This window comes from Leiobunum rupestre, chromosome 1 (genome assembly GCF_980474605.1).
Source record: "Leiobunum rupestre chromosome 1, qqLeiRupe1.1.hap1, whole genome shotgun sequence".
In the NCBI taxonomy this organism is placed as follows: Eukaryota; Metazoa; Arthropoda; class Arachnida; order Opiliones; family Sclerosomatidae; genus Leiobunum; species Leiobunum rupestre.
The window spans coordinates 48,900,429-48,924,215 of NC_143384.1; the positions used below are offsets into that span (position 1 = coordinate 48,900,429).

Below are 23,787 nucleotides of genomic sequence, written 5' to 3' on the forward strand. Positions count from 1 at the left end.
ATTATAATACATCATCCCATATTCCAATATTATGTATTATTAAACTTATTTTGGCTCTTAAAAAAACAAGTCATTACCTTAATAATAAACATTTGTTTTCTTTTAAAATTCATTTATTTTACTACTTTAATTAAATTAAATTTTTAAACATTAATACAAAACAAAAGCCTCTGGAAGTTACTACATAGCAAAAATACAGCTGTAAGGAGAACCACGTGTTTATGTTTACATTTATATACAGAAAACGTCGACGGCGACTTCTGGCTCCAGAATGACCAAATTTTAATAACGTTTTTCAAAACTTTACTTTGTGTTAAAAAATCTCAAGAGGTGTTACACTTTTTTATTATTAATTCACTTAAATATTACTAAAAAAATATTTTACAAAAAATTACACATTACGCGATAATAATTGAAATTCCAAAAATCGGTGCAGTTCCTCCCATTCGATAACATGGCTGCGAATTTTCTCAAGGGGGGGCTAGACTAGCGCCAGAAAACGATGTGAGAAGTTTTGAAGATTTTCGTACGATCGCCTGGGCCGCTATGAGCGCGAAGCAGATCTCGAGACGGCCGTGGAGGGGATATCCAATCATTCCAATGTTAGAAATTTTGAGCATCTGATTTCAGATTTAAAGTTATTTCACTGCTGAGTTTTACACCTGAAGTCCCTTGGTATGAATATATCGAGAGTTCTATATTTCCTGGCCACATATCGCCTTAACAAATTTGTATCCCTCCGAATACCTTTAGTTCGAAAACGAGGCGTTTCACGATTTTGGGAGAGTTAGAGGCTACTCTTACTCTTAGGCTTCGGATATAACGAACAATTATAGTGGAAATAGAAGAATGAATTGTCGTACCAAATTTAAATCGCCGTGAGCTCCAGAAGCGTAATTGCCAACGCAATACACAAGTACAAGTAAAGTGATGCAAATGCAGACACCTATCGCGTACAGTCGTTCCATGACGATTCCATAAATTGCGTAGAAAAGACAAAAACCTAAATTTAATATAAATTGGGTTTTATTTTTAATATATAAAAATGACATTTAATAACTAAGACCGAGATAGTTGAAAATTTTAGGAAAATTACGTATTTTATATTACTTAGAAATTATTATTAATGAAATAATTTTATTTATTTCATAAGTCGCATTATTGTATGTGTCAAGTTTTGTTGGTTTCCTGTAAGCTTTTTTGTGGCACCACAACCATTTTATTATATTCATGACGGTAAGTGGTTTTAAACTAAACCTACTCTTTGAAAAATTATAAATTAAATAAGGCTTATGAGTATTTCTATTATGAGATTTAATGTTAATTTAAAAATTATGAGAAAATATTATTTCTTTAGAATTGCACATTAAATGAAATGATAGTTAAACACCAATGAATAATATTAAATTTCATCATGTCCTGTTGAAAATTTGATTAGTACCACTTCAGTAATCTCAAAATTCCTAAATATTTTTGAGTCCAGTTACGTAACATCAGTATCGTTAAGCTATCACGATCGAAAACCAGCGTATATAATAAGGTATTTTATGTATTATCCAGCCGGTATTTATTTATTTAATTATTTGTACTTCAGGATTTTGTTGAGGTGATTTTAGCTCCCCTCATGTTCTAACCTGAAGCTGTTTCCCCCTTTGGCAACAAAATCGTTGCGGGATCTCATTGGCCAGCTCAATTCAGCTGACGTCTTCGGAGTTCGGACGCGATTGAAACACACGCCGGGACGTTTTCAACATTCGTTCTCCTGAAGTATAAATAAATACATTTGAGTTATCAGAAACACAAGAATTTCATGTATTTCTGGTGTTAATATATATTTAGTATGCTAAATATATTTTAATATATATAACAAATATTTAGTATACCTAATATATTAAATGTATATAACAAATATTTAGTATACCTAATATATTTTAATATATATAACAAATATTTAGTATACCTAATATATTAAATGTATATAACAAATATTTAGTATACCTAATATATTTTAATATATATAACAAATATTTAGTATACCTAATATATTAAATGTATATAACAAATATTTAGTATACCTAATATATTAAATGTATATAACAAATATTTAGTATACTTAATATATTTAATATATATAACAAATTTAATATATTTAATATATATAACATATTTAATGTATATAAAAATTTAATATATTTAATGTATATAAAAGTTTTATATATTTAATGTATATAAAAATTTATTATATTTAATGTATATAAAAATTTAATATATTAAATATATATAACATATTTAATATATTTAATGTATATAAAAAATTTAATATATTTAATATATATAAAATATTTAATATATTAAATGCATATAACAAATTTAATGTATTTAATTTATATAACAAATTTAATAAATTTAATATATATAACATATTTAATATATATAACAAATCTAATATACATAACATATTTAATATATTTAACAAATTTAATATATATAAAATATTATATATATATAACAAATTTAATATATATAAAATATTATATATATATATAACAAATTTAATATATATAAAATATTATATATATATATATAACAAATTTAATATATATAAAATATTATATATATATATAACAAATTTAATATATATAAAATATTATATATATATATATAACAAATTTAATATATATAAAATATTATATATATATATAACAAATTTAATATATATAAAATATTATATATATATAACAAATTTAATATATGTATAAAATATTTAATTTATATAACAAATTTAATATATGTATAAAATATTTAATTTATATAACATTTAATATATGTAATAGTGATCGTACGGGGACCCCGACCCCGACCCGGTAAGTCGGGGATCCCCGAGTTTTCAACCCCTATATACCCGACCTATTTAATATAAATAACATATAAAATATATTTAAAATATATAACATATATAATATATTTGATGTATACAGGGTGTAAACAAAAAATGCATTTACTATATTTTTAATACATTTAATGCATTTACTATATTGTAAATACATTTAATGCATTTACTATATTTTAAATACATTTAATGCATTTACTATATTTTAAATACATTTAATGCATTTACTATATTTTTAATACATTTAATGCATTTACTATATTTTAAATACATTTAATGCATTTACTATATTTTAAATACACTTAATGCATTTACTATATTTTAAATACATTTAATGCATTTACTATATTTTTAATACATTTAATGCATTTACTATATTTTTAATACATTTAATGCATTTACTATATTTTAAATACATTTAATGCATTCACTATATTTTAAATACATTTAATACATTTTCTATATTTTAAATACATTTAATGCATTTACTATATTTTTAATACATTTAATGCATTTACTATATTTTAAATACATTTAATGCATTTACTATATTTTAAATACATTTAATGCATTTACTATATTTTTAATACATTTAATGCATTTACTATATTTTTAATACATTTAATGCATTTACTATATTTTTAATACATTTAATGCATTTACTATATTTTTAATACATTTAATGCATTTACTATATTTTTAATACATTTAATGCATTTACTATATTTTTAATACATATAATGCATTTAAAATATTGAATTAACTTAATTTAGTAAATTACCAATGGTTAAAAGCAGAATAAGAGCAAATGTAAAGTCATCATCAGCTTTTTCTACAATTGCCAAACGGTAAATGGCGAAAACTAGTGAAATGGCAAAACTCAAAATGGAATAATTGAGGAAAGAGATCTCCGCAGCGTTTAATCTTTCCCAGGTTTTGACCTAAAAAATGGGGAAATATTAAAAATGGGGAAATATTAAAAATAGGGAATATTAAAAATGAAAAAAAAAATTAAAAATGGACAAATATGGAACATAAAAAGTGGGGAAATATTTAAAATGGTGCAATATTAAAAATGGGGAAAAGTTAAAAAGGGGCAATATTAAAAATGAAGAATAATAAAAATGGGGAAAATTAATAAAGGGGAAATGTTAACTATGGAAAATATAAAAAAATGGGGAAAAATTAGAAATCGAAAAATATTAAAAATGAGAAAATATAAAAAAAGAAGAAAATTAAAAATTAGCAAAAATAAAAAATGAAAAAATATTAAAAATCGCCAAGTATAGAAAATGGAAAAGAATTAAAAATGTCGAAATATTAATAACGGGGAAATACGAAAATTGGATCAGGGAAATATTGAAAACGGGTTATATTTAAAATGGACCAATTTTGAAAATGGAGAAATATTAAAAATGTTGAATATTATAAATTTGGAAATATTAATAATTGTCAAATATTAATAATGAAGAAATATAAAAATGGAGAAATACAAAAATGGGGATATATTAAAAATACGAAATATGTCAAATCAGGTCACTTGATCATTCAGAAAAATATGGAAAAGGTATGAGCTTGGCTCGTACAATGCCCACAAGTTATCGTCTCCACAAGGGCACACCGGGAACACCCGGCACGCACAGACTTTCAAATGTGATTGGTGTCTCTGGAATTCCTTGATGATAGTTTACAGACGGGTTATCTTCACTTGATCCACTAACGGTGCCGTCCATTCCATTATTGTAGCTCTCGTTGAATGTGCCATATTCTTCATTGGTACCTTCGACAATCAAAAGTACATAGATTGACTTGCTTACCATGGATTAAGGTTTGGAAATTATCAAATCAACTCATAGATACTTTATTTTGTGTAACATATAGGAACATAGTTTATTTAAAGTAAAGGAAATCTTCGAGTGAAGTATTTAAAAAAATTAATAATAATATTACTCCAAATAAATGTTTAGTTTAGAAAGGGTTCTGTACCTGTTCATTTCATAAATATGGATAAAATTAATTGAACTATAAGATAATGTAAAGTGAATAAAAACCAATTATGGACTATAATTAGATTTCTTATGGTTTACCCGCTCGGGTTTACCTTTTTCACCCCTATTGATTATGGACTTTTCTACTTTTCCGCGTATTAGATAACGTATTTTTTGTTTTTTTATGGTTTCTGAAAAAGTGAAAAGAAATCATTGCGTAGTTTATATCAGTATCAAGAATGAATTTATTTATTTAGAATGACTAGAACGTGGCCATCAAGGTCGATTTTTATCCGGTACGAGAGGGGGAAGAGAAAACGTCACAGGCGTGATCTTCAAACGCGTCGGACGACCTCAGTTATAGGGAACCAATTAGATATTAGTTAGGCTGATTGGAGATTTTAGGGGTGAAGAAAACTATTGTAGAATTTCCTTTTGTTTTTCTATTTTGGCTACGATTAGCTTCGGAGAGCTTATTTATGGTAAATATAATTTGGGGACAGAAACGCTGAAAAATTTAATATATATAACATTACATATTTAATATATATTACATATTTAATATATTTAATATATATTACATATATTTAATGTATATTACATATTTAATATATTTAATATATATTACATATATTTAATGTATATTACATATTTAATATATTTAATATATATTACATATATTTAATGTATATTACATATTTAATATATATTACATATTTAATATACATTATATATATTTAATGTATATTACATATTTAATATATATTACATATTTAATATACATTATATATATTTAATGTATATTACATATTTAATATATATTACATATTTAATATATATTACATATTTAATATATTTAATGTATAATACATATTTAATATATTTAATATATATTACACATTTAATATATATTACATATTTAATATATATTACATATTTAATAAATATTACACATTTAATATACTTAATATATATTACATATTTAATATACTTAATATATATTACATATTTAATATACTTAATATATATTACATATTTAATATACTTAATATATATTACATATTTAATATACTTAATATATATTACATATTTAATATACTTAATATATATTACATATTTAATATACTTAATATATATTACATATTTAATATACTTAATAGTGAAAAGAAATCATTGCGTAGTTTATATCAGTATCAAGAATGAATTTATTTATTTAGAATGACTAGAACGTGGCCATCAAGGTCGATTTTTATCCGGTACGAGAGGGGGAAGAGAAAACGTCACAGGCGTGATCTTCAAACGCGTCGGACGACCTCAGTTATAGGGAACCAATTAGATAGTAGTTAGGCTGATTGGAGATTTTAGGGGTGAAGAAAACTATTGTAGAATTTCCTTTTGTTTTTCTATTTTGGCTACGATTAGCTTCGGAGAGCTTATTTATGGTAAATATAATTTGGGGACAGAAACGCTGAAAAATTTAATATATATAACATTACATATTTAATATATATTACATATTTAATATATTTAATATATATTACATATATTTAATGTATATTACATATTTAATATATTTAATATATATTACATATATTTAATGTATATTACATATTTAATATATTTAATATATATTACATATTTAATGTATATTACATATTTAATATATATTACATATTTAATATACATTACATATATTTAATGTATATTACATATTTAATATATATTACATATTTAATATATTTAATGTATAATACATATTTAATATATTTAATATATATTACACATTTAATATATATTACATATTTAATATATATTACATATTTAATAAATATTACACATTTAATATACTTAATATATATTACATATTTAATATACTTAATATATATTACATATTTAATATACTTAATATATATTACATATTTAATATACTTAATATATATTACATATTTAATATACTTAATATATATTACATATTTAATATACTTAATATATATTACATATTTAATATACTTAATATATATTACATATTTAATATATATTACATATTTAATATACTTAATATATATTACATATTTAATATACTTAATATATATTACATATTTAATATACTTAATATATATTACATATTTAATATATATTACATATTTAATAAATATTACACATTTAATAAATATTACACATTTAATAAATATTACACATTTAATATACTTAATATATATTACATATTTAATATACTTAATATATATTACATATTTAATATATTTAATATATATTACATATTTATTTTTAATTAATAAAATTAAATAATTATAAGAGGAGCCGGGTTCGATCCCAACTTGTGGCAATGGGTGAAAACTCGGAACTTCACCTTCTGCGTTGAGTTTGCAAGTTTCCTCTCCACTGGTTAAAGGGGCTTTCCCCCGAGCTCTTCGGTTTCCCCTCTCGCCAAAAACTTGTAGAAGTTAACGGTAATAGTAAGTGTAGGGAGCTGTTGGCTTGCTACCACCCTTCTACTCATTGTAACCCTGCCACCTGTTTATAGGCATTAAAAGTCGCTCGATGACTTGGGCCTAAGGATGACGTAGTTAATTTCATGTTTTTTTAAATAAAAACGAAATTTTTCAAATGTTAAAATTATCCGCAATGAAATAATAATAATAATATAGTTATGAAAATGAAATGAAAAAGTGCTTTAATGGGCATTTAAACAATACTGGGTGGTATCAGCTCTGTTAATTGGGTTTAATTGGTTTTTGTCTGTTTTATACAAATTAAAATTTGATAAATAGGCACACATAAATGGATTTGGGGTTAAAGATTTGAGCAGGAGCTTATGTTGTTTATTATAATAATAACAATAGTAATAATAATTGTAATAATAATAATAGTAATCAGCTAGGCTAATACCCAAGTCATCTGGCGACTATTAATGTCCTTATCCTTATCCCTGGTGGCCGGGTTACGGATAATCGCCAGTATTCAAATTTTGTTTTAAACAAAATGATGTAACACAATGTAACATTCCAAAATGAAAATAAATAGAAAAACCAAATAGGGGTAATAAACAAAAAAAACACACGTTCATATTGCGTAAGTAAAAGTAGCTATATTTATTTACAATAAAATAAGAAAAGGCCGTCCAGTTTCGACACAACCTTGTGTCATCATTTTTTTATTGTTATATATTTTGTTTAACAATGTCTCGCCGCTCTTCATTCTCGCCTTGACAATGACCCAAGGTTGTGTCGAAACTGGTCGGCTTTGTTATATTTTATTGTAAATAAATATAGCTACTTTTACTTACGCAATATGAACGTGTTTTCTTTTGTTTATTATTTTAATCAATCAGCGTAAGGTGTTTTCAATTTTATATTATTAAAATAGGGATAGTCACTTTAGTAATCAGGTGTCAACTCATAGATAATAACGGGGAGTGAAAATTCACTAGAAATCACCGATAAATTGTGAAAAATTACTAGAAATCACCAATAATTGTGACAAATCACTAGAAATCACTTAAAAATTGCGATAAATCACTAGAAATCACCGATAAATTGTGAGAAATCACTAGAAATCACAGATTATTGTGAAAAATCACTAGAAATCACAGATTATTGCGAGAAATCACTAGAAATCACCGATAAATTGTGAGAAATCAGTGGAAACCACCGAATGCTTTTCAAAAACGTGTAATCAGGTGACTAGTGCATGGAAAACAGGTTCCATACCTACCAGCCGTCACATTTAATATAATTCCAAAAATGAAGAGCAAACTTACCTCTTAATGTACTTGTCTGCATAATTAACATTTAACGTGACTCGCCTTAAAAAGAAATAATCCAGACTTAGTTCTTTCAATTGGAAAACGAAAATGAGATAAGAAAATTTCCGCAATGATAAGACAAGTCCTCTACCAGGTGTTTCGTCGGCAACACACTGTGCTATTCCCTAACACACTCATGTATTGTAAGTTGTGGGGATCACAGGATAGCCTCTGATTTGCGCCAAAACGTCATTTGGGGTGGCGGAGTGGTTATCACTTTCGCCTCGCAGCAAGAGGAGCCGGGTTCGATCCCAACTTGTGGCACTGGGTGAAAACTCGAAGTCATTCCTTCTGCGTTGAGTTTGCAAGTTATCTCCCCACTGGTTGAAGGGGTTTTCCTACAGTTCTTCGGTTTCCCTTTTTCATAAAAAAACTTTTTGAGGTTAACGGTGATAGTTAGTGTAGGGAGCTGTCGGCTTTCGTGGCATGAAGGGTTCGCTACCACCTTCCTACGCTTTGCAACCTGTTTAAAGGCATTATAGGTCGCTAGATAACTTGTGCCTAAGGTGGTGCCTAGCTGATAAAACAAAATACGGGAAGTATTATTATTATTAATAGTAATTAACTAAGCTAATACCAAGTCAACTACTGGTAGCAGGTGCTAATTTTGAAAATGTTCTTATATTCTCTTAAAGCACTACTACGCGCTTCTGCTACAGTGCTATATCCCTTATGAGTATGAGGTTAAGCCAGTTCTTGAAATCGTGTAAGGGAAACTTGTAGACCTAGCTTTATTCTGTACAAACGGAACTCCTTCAAGTTTCCTCTACAAGTTTTCGAGCATGTTTTACTAGTTTAATAGAGTTGTACTTTGAAAATAAAATTACAATACAAAACTATTTGGTTTCTAAAAAACAGCTCATTGTTTTCATTGGTTTAAAATCAAACTAAAACAATAAAAAATCACAAAAGTTAAACTAACAAAATTGGGTTAAAATTATAAAATCAAAATTCACATTTCGTAGAAATAGAATTTATTAAAAAAATTCTTACAAAGAATATTTCGTTAAAACATTTTCTTACAAAAAATATTTCGTTAAAACATTTTCTTACGAAAAATATTTCGTTAAAACATTTTCTTACGAAAAATATTTCGTTAAAACATTTTGTAACAATAAAAACATTCTTGAAAATTGCCTTACCATAGAAACATTCTTGAAAATTGTCTTAAAATAAAACATTCTTGAAAATTGCCTTACCATAAAAACATTCTTGAAAATTGTCTAACCATAAAGCATTCTTGAAAATTGCCTTACCATTAAAACATTCTTGAAAATTGTCTTACCATAAAAACATTCTTGAAAATTGCCTTACCATAAAAACATTCTTGAAAATTGCCTTACCATAAAAACATTCTTGAAAATTGTCTAACCATAAAACATTCTTGAAAATTGTCTAACCATAAAACATTCTTGAAAATTGCCTTACCACAAAAACATTCTTGAAAATTGTCTAACCATAAAGCATTCTTGAAAATTGCCTTACCATTAAAACATTCTTGAAAATTGTCTTACCATAAAAACATTCTTGAAAATTGCCTTACCATAAAAACATTCTTGAAAATTGTCTAACCATAAAACATTCTTGAAAATTGTCTAACCATAAAACATTCTTGAAAATTGCCTTACCATAAAAACATTCTTGAAAATTGTCTAACCATAAAGCATTCTTGAAAATTGCCTTACCATTAAAACATTCTTGAAAATTGTCTTACCATAAAAACATTCTTGAAAATTGCCTTACCATAAAAACATTCTTGAAAATTGTCTAACCATAAAACATTCTTGAAAATTGTCTAACCATAAAACATTCTTGAAAATTGTCTAACCATAAACATTCTTGAAAATTGCCTTACCATAAAAACATTCTTGAAAATTGTGTAACCATAAAACATTCTTGAAAATTGCCTTACCATTAAAACATTCTTGAAAATTGTATTACCATAAAAACATTCTTGAAAACTATCTTACAATAGGAACCCTGGCGATGCACTGGTTCATCTACCCATTCGGGTCTGGTCCGTGGAGGAACGCATTACCCTGTATTTGCAAATACCGATTTGACGGCATCAAGCCAATGCTATAGCGTCTCTACGCTATCTATTGCTTTAATGTATGACCTACATGAAAATAGCAAAACCCACGATCTGTTTTTATAACAGCAGATATTGTTATCTTTTGAATTATAATTACTTCACGTAGGCGTTACATTCCCAAGATCGATCCATTCGCTGGCGCCCTTTTGGAAAACCACAAGACCAAAGAATACCTATTTCACTAACCATTGTTTCGACAATAAAATCTATTAATTTAATATTTAATAAGGTAAAAAGCAAAATTAAAAATAGCTTTGTTATTAATTTTTAATAATGTATTATCAATTATTAATTTTAATTTTCACTTATATGACATCAATTATTTATCAATTATTAATTTAAATTTACGTTTACATTTATATCTTATGAATTATTTATAAATTGTTAAGTTTAATGTACATTACTATCGTATTAATTATCAGTTACGAACTTTAATGTACATTACTATCGTATTAATTATCAGTTACGAACTTTAATGTACATTACTATCGTATTAATTATCAGTTACGAACTTTAATGTACATTACTATCGTATTAATTATCAGTTACGAACTTTAATGTACATTACTATCGTATTAATTATCAGTTACGAACTTTATCATATTAATTAAGTATCAACCATTAATTATAATTTACATTTATATCATATAAATAAATTATCAATTATTATTTTTAAATAAATTTATATCATATTAATTAATTATCTTTTATTAATTTTAATGTACAATAGTATCATATTAATTCATTATCCTGTATTAATTTTAATTTATATTGATATCATATTAATAAATTATCAATTATTAAATTTAATTTAAATTGATATCATATTAATAAATTATCAATTATTATTTTTAATTAAATTTATATCATATTAATTAAATATCTTTTATTAATTTTAATGTAAAAGATTTTTTGTATCATATTAATTCATTATCCTTTATTAATTTTAATTTATATTGATATCATATTAATTAATTATCAATTATTAATTTTAATGTACATTAATATCATATTAATTATTAATTTTAATATACATTAATATCATATTAATTATTAATTTTAATGTACATGAATATCGTATTATTTAATTATAACTTATTAATTTTTATTTACGTTAATATCATATTAATGAATTATCACTTATTAATTTTAATGTATATTAATATCATATTAATTCATTATCATTAATTAATTTTAATTTACATTAATATCATATTAATTAATTATTAATGCTCGTGTAATGTACATGAATATCATATTAATTAATTATCGCTTATTAATTTTAATTTATATTAATATCATGTTAATTAATTATCAATTATTACATTTAATTTAAATTGCATAGTATAAATGGCTGTCCAGTTTTGACCAGTAAAATTGCGAGAAACGTTTCATGAAAAATGGAGCAAGTTTTTCCGTTGCTCATCGGTGTCGTGACGTCATTCGACAAAGTTAAAGGAGGGGTAGCAGACGATATTTTGTTCGTTAAGTCAGCGAACTATATATCATACAACAACTTTTAGATTTTTGTGACGTAGCGTTGATTAAAAGAACTCAACGATAACTCAGCGGTTTTTCTCCGTTGATAGTTGTTGAACGCAGCCCTAGTATTAAGACGAAGCGCAACGACCACGGGTTATATACACAGAGAAATTACCTTTGGCGATGTCACGTTAGACCTGATTTCTAAAACATACTCAATGACCTAGTATTAAGGCGAAGCGGTAGGTATACCTTCTCTTAGAGTTTTATTATGTAGATACTTCTTAAGGGGGAAGACTACAGTGGCCATTGTTTACTTTCGCGCTATTTCAAGCTGAACACTTTTAATTTTGTATTTTTACTTATAAAATTAATATTTAAGTGTAGAACATAATCTTGTTAGTGACTAAAATAATTTTGTCAATTTTAAATTTAAAAGTAATTAAGTTATTACGTTTTAATTCGAGCTCCCGGAGCTAAACAAGTTGGGCAAGCGCCCAAACTACCCTTTAGTCAGGACCCTATATCTCATTAACTATTACTAAAAAATAAACAGGCATGACTGTGTTTAGCTACATCATACTTTTTATTTAGATTTATTCACTTTCCCTTTTCTCTAATAACTTGTAGAGGTTAAAATGTAGGGAGCTGTTGGCTTGCTTAGCAGGAAGGGCTCGCCACCACCCTCCTACGCGTTTCAACCCGGCATGAAAAGGACTTGGGGCCTAGGGTGGTGCCTTGGGTATTAGCTTAGCTGATTATTAATATTTTTTCATATTTATTTAAATAATTAATTGATTATTAATTTCTTGAGTACCATGAAATGATTTCTTACTGAACTGATTACTGTACCACTCTAAACATAATACATTCATTCATTGCGATAAATAACAGAAAAACTTAATTTTTAGAGAAGAAAATATCAGGGGCTATTCTGAGGTTATTGGTTTGAATGAAAATGGGTTAAGAATGGAAAAGCACCGGTCAATGCTTTCAGAATGTTTACAGAAATTGTTCAATATGCTAAATTGTCTTATGGCGTTAGAGGAATTCCAAAGTTTCCTGTAAAACCGTCTTTGAATGTAGCTGTCATTCAGCTCCTACAGCCCGGAGAATCGAAGCGTATCGAGCAGGAAGGAACGGCGTCAAGACTGGTTTGAAAGTGGTCACTCACTCATTAACTCACTCTCAGGTAATTGTTCTCTCTTAGGCACGAAACGCTTACACGATTAGAACTATACCGTACGCTTACCGCCCACCATCTCGAGATAATAGCTTCGAGGAAGGAAATAACGAGATTTCCCCCGAAATCAAAGCGAATATACCCTCAATCTCCGTTAAATTAGGTTCTTTCGCAAATAAATTTTTGTTTACTTATTTACAAGAATATATTTATTTACACTTCGGTAGAGATCGGCGTAACAGATAAATTAACTAGCAAAATTTCAATTAATCATAAAAATTGCGGTTAACCGTTTATCCATGGATAGAAACGATTTAATATGGGAAAGAGCCAAAAATAACTGATTATTTGTTGGATAATTTTTGTTTATGGATATTATCCAAATAAACGGTTAATTTTTATCCAAACGCCGACCTGTACACTTCGGCAGAATGATCGTGTTTAGACGACTTTTAGGGTTGCTACCAAAATTATCCTCATGCTCGAATAGTAAACTCATTCCAATTGAATAAATCAAACCAGCAAGCTGGAGTTTTCCGATGTGGTTGAAGACAAAAATAACACTATAAATAGAACCGGAAGTTTTCTAAAGCCCGCATTTGCATTCGCAAATGTAGACTTTGTGCCTAACAGCCTTTCCCTTTACTTCAGAGAGTTATCTCGTTGTTTTGTGCCAACGCTGCTGGGGAAGGTAGGGATGACTTATCCTCGCTCACGTCGTCCACCTTCGGAATTCTCCAATTTAAATTTATTATTTAAAATAATGTGTGTACTTAAATGTCCGTGACATCTGGTTTTGATTTATAAAGACTATTTCAGTGTAATATAGCTATAGCTAGTCAGTATTTGATAGTTTTCGCCGCACACCAATTTTTCTTCTGAAATGTATTTGACACCCGCGAAGATACATGTTTCGAATTTTAATTACGGTTAAGTTTCATTTTATTTCTAAAAGATTATATTTATGTTAAATGATTATGTCAGATATCTGTTCTGCTAACTGAAACTGGTGAGATAAATAATAGCAGATCAGTTCAGATCAGTTTAACTGATCTGAACTGATCTGCTATTGTTTTTAGTAACTGATTCAGTTACTTAGAACAATGAATCAGATGCAAACTGAGATCAGATTGCTGAAAGAGAGGGCTTACATAACAGATCAACCTGATCTGACTATAGCTGATAAACTTTAGATATCTGAAAATTGACCGAGGGCCGGATTAATCCTAGTGGGGGCCCTTGTGCAGAGTAGAATTGGGCCCTACAGTGTGTCAGAATTTATAGCCCGGTGCACCTAGTAACAGAGAGCATACCACCGGAGGCCTATCATCATAGTGCCCTACGGCAGCGTCCACCTAGCCCGGACAGGTGACAAATCCAGCATGGGTAGCAGAACCCTACTACGGATGGTCACACCTTTGACGCAAGCCACTCAACCCAGCAGAAGGTGCAGCAATGGGTGGACCAATCCCCACTTCGCACACAGCAGTGGGATTTAGAATGGATGCTATAGCAACTCCAGCCGACACCCTACCTACGTAGGTAAGCGGCCAAACCCTTTGGAGAGAGCTCCTAAAGGGGAACGACGAGCACACAGCAGTCCAAGTAACCCGGCACAGCTGGCACCGGAGATCCCGGTGTGGTTCCAAAAGGCCGGGAAACAGGACACTCTAACCCATTTAGGGCCATTGGGCCCTACAAAAATCAGATCTTACTTTTTGACTCTATTAACGGCGATGTGGCTATAAACATAAAATACTTATTTTGCAGTCGCGGGCCCCCTGTGCCATGGCACACTGGGCACATGCCTTAATACGGCCCTGAATTAACCTATTCCAATAATAAACGAGTTTCAATAATATCTGTAGCGTGTGCAGCCAAAAAAAAAGCGGACGTGGATGGTATTTGACGTCATACCTCAGGCTGAACTCGGTGACCTATGATATCAGCTTAGGCTTCCCTTTGTTCGACAATAACCATCCTAATAGTTATGTTTAAAACTGATAGATGGCGGTGCGGTTATTGAAACTTGGTTTTTATTTTATTACGTCATAGCTCATTTCAAAAAGTCTAAGAGCGCAAGCTAAAGCCACGAGCAATTGTTAATTTTTTTATTCTAATGAAGTACTGTCTCTATTATATTTTATTATACTTCTTTACCTTTAGTTCCAAAACATGGTATCTTAAAAAAAAATAAAAGTTGAGTAAATAATTGATCAAAATTAAAAAAAAATATAAAAATCAATTGTTATGTAACTATACGGGCACTTTTTAAGTTTAAACGAAGGTGGGGAATCTCTTTCAAATATCGACGAAAAAAGCTAATTCGCTTAAGTCTACATGTACCTGCCTGATTTTGGAACTAGTTTTCATTTTAGTTTAAAAAAAAACTATGAAAGAAATATTTGTAAGAAATAAAGATGAAAATGAAATTAAAATGAATTATACCTGCATGTACATTTCGTAGTATTTTAGCTTTCGTTATTTTTTAAAATATTAAATGTTGCTTAGAAATTTTTGAAAAACATTTTTTAAGATTAAATGTACGAAAAATTGAGAGCTTTCAAAACAGTGTAACACTCGTTCGTCATTCGAATTGGCAAAATAAAATAGTTTGATATAGAATTGGTCCCAGTTCGGATGACCACTTTCCAAGCACGAGATATAGAAAGTGTAAGGGGGGGGGGGGGCAACTAGATAAAATCGCGAGCGCAAAATTTTTCGTAAGCAATAACCGGCAATAACGCATATTTAAAGTACTGGCTAGACTCCGGATGAGTATCAAACGAAGTTTTTTAATACATTTGTGAGAAAATGATAATATTAATATATTTAATATATTAATATATTTTACTGTGCTGCGTTGCGGATATTTCAACTCATTTTTACGTCTTACTGTTTATTTCTTAATGTTGCGCTCCTTTCGCAAAAAAAGAATCGGGTCCTAAGGGGGGGTTTGAACCCCCTAAACCCCCCCCTTATATACGTCCTTGCCACTTTCCAAGATTTCGCTTCCGTTCACCATTCCTATTTACAGGGATTTTACCAAAAAGTGTATTTTGCCGCGGTAAAACCTAGTACGCTTCTTTTCGAGGTTTTAATGAAGTAAAATTAAAAGTGGAAGTGTTTAAAAATTACATTATACAATTATTGTCGCCACAGGCCCGGCAAGAGAGGGGGGAAGCCGGTACAGCTTACCGGGGCCCGTGCAGCCTTGATGCCCGGAATAGAACCAACTAGAAATACTTATCACGGGTTTCTGTCTGAAAAAGTAAAACTATCTCCAGTATTAATGGTAACAATTGGGGCGCGGAATTTTTATTTTCCCGGGGCTCGGGCCCGCGGTTGGCGGCCCTGCTTAGTCAGTAGTTTGTCAAATTACCTACTCATAAATTCGTAATAAGTTGATATGTTTAAAATATTCTGAAGGATTCTTTGGTCTAAATTAATGGTGACATTATTTTAAAAAAATTTAAAGAAAAATGTTTGATCAGAATTGGTCCAAATTTTGATTTTTTTTAAGCGATAAACGTTAAATTTTACCCAAATAATTAATAATAACTTCAATTGCTAAACTTATTCCTGAACTCCATTTATTTCCACATTAACATTTGAGGCCTTTGAATATTTACAAATAATTTTTATTGCAAAATATTTTGTACATAATGATAATTTGACTCTAGTCCCATGTGTGTAAAAATAACGAAATTTCTTTAATCCTTTACCTTTTGCACATTTTGAAAAAAATTTAATTATTATGCAATTATTATTATTTTTAGTTACTTTGATATAATTATAAAAATTGGATCAAAATTTTATAAAAGCTTTAGTTAGTAAATCAAACTTTAATCTAAATAATTCATAATCTAAAAAACTTAACAAATTATTTTTAAATAGCTTTGTCTCCAAGATGGGAAAACCAATTCATAGTATAGTGCTTTGTGTGATATACCGTAGATTACCTCATAAATATTCCAATTAGATCTGTAAAATTTGAAATCAAATCGGGATCAAATGAATTACATTTACTTTAGATATAATTTTGATCAATTGCTTATTTGATTGCCGTTTGATCGGTAAAATTTTTGGTCAACCATGGATCGAATAAGTTATATCAACATTTGATAAAATTTTGTTCCTTAATTTCTGTAAAGGTACAACATAAAGAAATACGAAGGGGTTAAAGAAAATCATCAAAATATAATTATTATTCACTTTATAGTTGTACAAAATCTACTAGTCGGAAGATTTAATAGATTTCTCCAGGTTGCGAGTGGTCCGCGATTTGACAATGTCCTGGTCGACCTTTTTAAGGTCGTAGGCCAATCCAAAGAAGCTCATCGTATTGATGAACCAAGTGGTGATGTTCAGCTTCAGACCTAGTTCGCTGGTGGAATAGTCCCAGGGGAACGTGTGGTGGTAATTGTGGTAGCCTTCTCCCATGGCGAAGAAAGACACGAAGGTGTTCTCTCTGGGGCTGATGTCCGAGTTGTAAGGGCGGTACCCCCACATGTGGGCGGCGCTGTTCACCAACCAAGTGCTGTGTTGAACGTACATGTAGCGGAGAACGAACGAAATCATGAAGGCATTTTTCAGCGTTTCGTTCCACATGTAGACGGGAATCAAAGTCGGGAAGATCAGACCGACTGTTAGCGCCAGCAAACCGTAATACCTGAAACCAAATGAAAATATACCTTCCGATTATCCGCATTTTAATTTTAAACATACACGCTCTAAGTAGATCGCTCGACGGTGGCTCAACGAATTTCACCAGGACGCTAAGGTTACTTAACTGTTAGGCAGTAGCGGATTAATTAAAAGGTTGTCTAGTGTTCAGCCTATGAGCCCGGAATCTTGCCTAAACGTAGGGTGTCCCTAGACTAAGCTAGATCAGGGTCAAGGTGAGCCTACTAAAGCTCAAGCATAGTGGCTTTGGTGGTAATTAATTCGCCAATGCTTTAAGGGTGAAAAATCTGTAGGGGTCTCTATTTCTACTGCCTTATGAAAAATTCAGATGCGTGTGACTTTCCCGCCAGCACTCCTCGGGCCCTAGTGGCCAAGATGATAAGTAACTCCCATCGTAATATATCAGATTAATGGTTTGTTAAATTATAATTTGACAATTAATGTCACTACACCAAAACTACCCTCAATTTACGGAAGACTTTGTACTGGCTTTAAGCAAAGAATATATAATCGAAAATAGAAGGAGCATTCCATGGAATGCCATCATGAAAACTAGATTTAAACGAAATTTGCAGGACAAGATAATCCAACTTATTCGCGATCGAAAACTATCGTTACGCCCTCTTTTGGTTGTCGTTGAAAACTAGATAGGCAGCAGACGCTATTAAAGGGTTATACTGGATGAAACTGAACGTATAAAAGGTTAATATTTCCTTTTTATTATCATTTTCCACTGTTTTGTGTTTTCTACATGCTAACACATTAGACTTGAAAAAAGTTACATTTTTATCAGTTGTCAAAAGAATACCCGACCCCTCAACTCTATTTTTCGTGAGTGTCATTGAAATAGTGGATGAAAATTAAGAAAAAAAAAGATTTTTCGCATTAATTTCATGACTTTCCTTACATCAATACATTTATTAGCTTATGAACCTATTCATGATTATCTAGAACAATATTAATCATGAAACAGCAAATATTTTCTAACACTCAATCCCTTTTTGAAAGAATTATTTTCAGTGTCTCGGGGTTTGTTTAGAGTGTCAATTACACCCGAACACCCAATTTCCAAGTCTGTAACATAAATTTAGACAGAGATTTAGGCATTATTATCTTTTTTGATAATAGCAGACGCTATTTCATATCCGCTACTACGGAAGAGCGTGGCACCGTAGCGCCACCTAGACTCAATTCGAAGGTCAACATAGTCGGCTAGCTAGGCAAATACCCAAGACACCACCTTAGACCCAAGTCATCGAGCGACTTTTAATGCCTTTAAGCAGGTGGCCGGGTTACAATGTGTAGGAGGGTGGTAAGCCCTTAATGCTACGCGAACCAACAGCTCCCTACATTTACTATAACCATTTGAATGTTCTGTCAAGAAATACCCGAAATCCACAGATCAATATGGGTCTCGGAATGACAACCCCCAAAACCAACTTCCAAATTAAACTTTTATTAACAAAAATGGAAAGGAAATAATTATTTCAAAAACTTATTTTAAGCAGCTTTATCACGATTAAAGGGATGTGCGTACTCTATCCTATCTGTATCACGAGTAAAAGGATGTGCTTACTCTATGTGTATCACGAGTAAAGGGATGTGCGTACTCTATCTGTATCATGAGTAAAGGGATGGGCTTACTCTCTGTGTATCACGAGTAAAGGGATGTGTTTACTTTCTGTATCACGAGTAAAGGGACGTGTTTACTCTCTCTGTATCACGAGTAAAGGGATGTGTTTACTCTCTCTGTATCACGAGTAAAGGGATGTGCTTACTCTCTGTGTATCACGAGTAAAGGGATGTGCTTACTCTATCTGTATCACGAGTAAAGGGATGTGCTTACTCTATCTGTATCACGAGTAAAGGGATGTGCTTACTCTCTGTGTATCACGAGTAAATGGATGTGCTTACTCTCTGTGTATCACGAGTAAAGGGATGTGCTTACTCTCTGTGTATCACGAGTAACGGGATGTGTTTACTCTATCTGTATCACGAGTAAAGGGATGTGCTTACTCTCTGTGTATCACGAGTAAATGGATGTGCTTACTCTATCTGTATCACGAGTAAAGGGATGTGTTTACTCTCTCTGTATCACGAGTAAAGGGATGTGCTTACTCTATCTGTATCACGAGTAAAGGGATGTGTTTACTCTCTCTGTATCACTAGTAAAGGGATGTGCTTACTCTATCTGTATCACGAGTAAAGGGATGTGCTTACTCTATCTGTATCACGAGTAAAGGGATGTGCTTACTCTATCTGTATCACGAGTAAAGGGATGTGCTTACTCTATCTGTATCACGAGTAAAGGGATGTGTTTACTCTCTCTGTATCACGAGTAAAGGGATGTGCTTACTCTATCTGTATCACGAGTAAAGGGATGTGCTTACTCTATCTGTATCACGAGTAAAGGGATGTGCTTACTCTATCTGTATCACGAGTAAAGGGATGTGTTTACTCTCTCTGTATCACGAGTAAAGGGATGTGCTTACTCTATCTGTATCACGAGTAAAGGGATGTGCTTACTCTATCTGTATCACGAGTAAAGGGATGTGCTTACTCTATCTGTATCACGAGTAAAGGGATGTGCTTACTCTATCTGTATCACGAGTAAAGGGATGTGCTTATTTTATTCGTATGTTGTAAGGCATGTTCTTACTTTTTCTGAAACATGAGTAAGGGCTCGGCTTCGAGGTCACTCATGTCGATGCTCTTTCCCTTGGCTTTGACGTCCGGGTGTTTCTTGCACAAGAGCCATCCGACGTGCGAGAAGAAGAACCCCCTTTGGGAATTGTAGGGGTCAGCGTCCGTCTCGGAGAATTTGTGGTGTACTCGGTGGTCTCGACTCCATTCCCAAACGCTCGCCTGCAAATTGACCATAGAAAGTATTTTACGAGTTCAAATGCTGGTTAGAGAAACAAACTTTCATCAAAATTAACATTATATTGAAAACAACTAAACGTTGCGGTAAATAACGTCAAATTAAAACCCTGATAAAAGTATCAGGGTAACGAAGTGGTTAGCACTTTTGCCTCGCGGCAACAGAATCCCAGCTTGTGGCACGGGGAAAAACACTATCTGCGTTGAGTTTGCAAGTTCTTTCCTTGTCTGTTTAAAGGGTTTTCCTTCGAATTCTTCAGTTTCCTCTGACCATAAAAACTTGCCGAATTTTTTAAGCAATAGTTAGTGTAGGGACGCTAATGATTATCTGTGGCCGGGCTAGCCTCAAACCTCCCACATGGTTTAAATTCCCCTGTATAGTTGAATATTAAAAGGACCTCAGACCTGTTAATCAGTTTAACCCTCGTAAATTTTATTTGACCTCACCCAGAAATCTCATCTCAACTTTTATATGATCAATTCATTATCCCCAGTAACCGATCTCAATTCTCAACTGACCGGTTATAATTATTATTACCAGATTTAGTTAGCTGAACAGTAATCTGACTTATATGTTTAGAATAAAATCATGTGAGCAAATAAACTAACGAAATATAATTATTTTTAACGTTGAAACTTGTAAAATCGAGAACGGTCTACCTGATAACAATTAATTCTGATTAGTTTCGGGGTTTGAATTTTAACCCATATTAACTGATCTAAAATTATCTCATCATAAATGCGCATAATCTAATATCTGATATATCATAATTGCTTGCTCGGGTTGGAAGCATTAGCCCTGTGTAATGAATATTTCACCAAGAGCTCACCAATCTAGAAACTGGCGATTCGTCGTGCACGAACCTGTGCCAACGTCGAAATAGACAACTGCAGAATCAAAGTACGTTTTTAAATTTTTTTCTTAAATGGATAGTTCTTTAATACGAAAATGATTTGATCAAATATACAAATTGGTATCAAACTGGAATCACTACATTTCTAGTTCGAATGCAATTCTGTTCGGATCAAACAATTTTGATTTAACTGGAATTAAGTGGAATTTCATACATTGTACTCGTATCAAATATAACTAATTTTGTATACAAATTTCGATCGAAGTCGAACTGATATTTTTAATGTTGGGAATAATTTTGGAATCAAATTCGATCAACATTTTTCGTAAAGGTAATTAACCAATGTTTTCAATAAGTGTAAGCCTAAGGCACCGAGATGAAGCTCGCGAAAGGTGCCATGTTTTTTAAAATCTCTCGCTAGATGCCGTAACTTATTGGTGATATATTTCCCATTCTCATTTCTTTGGAATGTTTATCGCGGCAGATTTTCGTCTCGATGCGGCTGACGGTTTTTTGGACGCCACTATGTTAACTTAACAAACAACATCGTGAGAGGGGAGCGCGCGCAAAGGGGATTTTTTCTCTCGTAGGCGGAGCCAAAGCCGTCAGAGTGATCTTACCATACGCGATACGCCAGGATAAGCATTCCAAGTAGAGGTATGGATTCCTGTTAAAGTTAAATAGTGTTTTTATAGTTCAGTGAAATGTTCAATCATTGAGTAGTTACCGGACTACCAGGAAATATTAGTTTACCAGAACTAGTACCTATTAGGATAGCTTATAACATAATAGCTAAAGCATAGCGCCGATTTCATTTGGGTCGGCAGCGGCGTTTGGCGAAAATAACCCGGCGGCAGCGAGGCTCGCCGATTTTTAAAAATCCTCAGCAGCAGCCGCGCGAAAGGGTAAAAATTTATCCCTTTTTTTGTAAATTAAAAAAAAAATTCAAAATGTTTTTGAAAGAAAGAAAATAAAGTTACGTTCGGCGGCAGAGAAAATATCGGCGGCGGTGGAGTTGGATCGGCGGCGCTATGGGCTAATAATAGCGATATAACACAAGGTCAATCCTATGCGCAATAGTGGTAGATAATCCGCCACTAAGTTCGATCTTATATACGCCTGATGTTACGAATGCGTGTCTCACCTGGATGGCGATAGTGTTGCACACAAGTAAAAACACCTTCAAGGGGAAACGGGCCTTGTAGGTTCTGTGCGACCACAGTCTATGGGCTCCAGCGGTGATGCCCATCCCGGACAAATGAACCAACAGTTCCGCTGCGAAGAAATGCTTTTCAGAGGTTAAGAACAAAAATTACTTTTTCCCACATGGAGACCATGAATTAAACTTGAAATATTTCATTTAATCATATAAAGAAAAGATCGAGGAGTAGTCACTTAAGTAATCAGGTGTACAAATCATAGGTTATCACGGGAATTCACTTAAAGGAAAAGTCCAGGTTTGGTAAAACTTGGGTCTTTTTGAAAGATCATGTTTAAATAAACTCCAAAATATCAGTCGTAAAATTGTATCTATTTTTAATGACGATAAATTAATTTTTAAACGAGCGAAATTTACCGCCAAGTGATCTGCCATTTTTTGTTTCGGGGTGACGTTTTAGGACTTTAATCACGCGCTGTTCGCGCTATAACAGGCTTTAACAGCGCTCTGTTCCCCGCGCGCGCTTGCTCCGCGTGCGGTCTGCGGAGGGAAGGCGAAAGAAAATGGCGGCTCGCTTGGCGGTAAATTTCGCTCGTTTAAAAATTAATTTCTCGTCATTAAAAAAAGATACAATTTTACGACTGATATTTTGGAGTTTATTTAAACATGATCTTTCTAATAGACCCAAGTTTTACCCAACCTGGACTTTTCCTTTAAAATAATAACCGGAAATAACTGAAAAACTGA

General features: G+C 31.0%; 1 protein-coding gene and 1 long non-coding RNA gene across 3 annotated transcripts; both read right to left on the reverse strand.

Annotated features, from left to right (window-relative positions):
• Positions 1-172: 172 nt before the first annotated feature.
• On the reverse strand, positions 173-8,732 carry LOC149963155 (uncharacterized). Of its 2 annotated transcripts, XR_016480187.1 has the most exons (3): positions 8,657-8,732; positions 4,477-4,670; positions 3,746-3,831 (listed from the first exon to the last, which is right to left on the reverse strand). It is a non-coding gene; the product is annotated as an uncharacterized LOC149963155 (long non-coding RNA). The 2 variants fall into 2 exon arrangements; XR_016480188.1 differs by lacking the exons at positions 3,746-3,831; positions 4,477-4,670 and adding an exon at positions 173-1,003 and having other exon boundaries at positions 8,657-8,686.
• Positions 8,733-17,594: 8,862 nt separating this feature from the next.
• On the reverse strand, positions 17,595-23,151 carry LOC149963156 (stearoyl-CoA desaturase-like). The gene is made up of 3 exons (XM_090170495.1): positions 23,026-23,151; positions 20,807-21,012; positions 17,595-18,133 (listed from the first exon to the last, which is right to left on the reverse strand). The coding sequence occupies exons 1-3, from the start codon at positions 23,128-23,130 to the stop codon at positions 17,698-17,700; spliced, it is 747 nt and encodes a 248-aa protein (XP_090026621.1). The 5' UTR covers positions 23,131-23,151; the 3' UTR covers positions 17,595-17,697.
• Positions 23,152-23,787: the final 636 nt, after the last annotated feature.

Bases quoted from the DNA above. Each gene is read 5' to 3' on its own strand.
- LOC149963156 (XM_090170495.1), bottom strand. From the start codon at position 23,130: ATGGGCATCACCGCTGGAGCCCATAGACTGTGGTCGCACAGAACCTAC. The intron at 21,013-23,025 runs GTGAGACACGCA...GTCAATTTGCAG, and splicing joins GCAACACTATCGCCATCCAG to GCGAGCGTTTGGGAATGGAG. The intron at 18,134-20,806 runs GTAAGAACATGC...ATTTGGTTTCAG, and splicing joins TTACTCATGTTTCAGAAAAA to GTATTACGGTTTGCTGGCGC.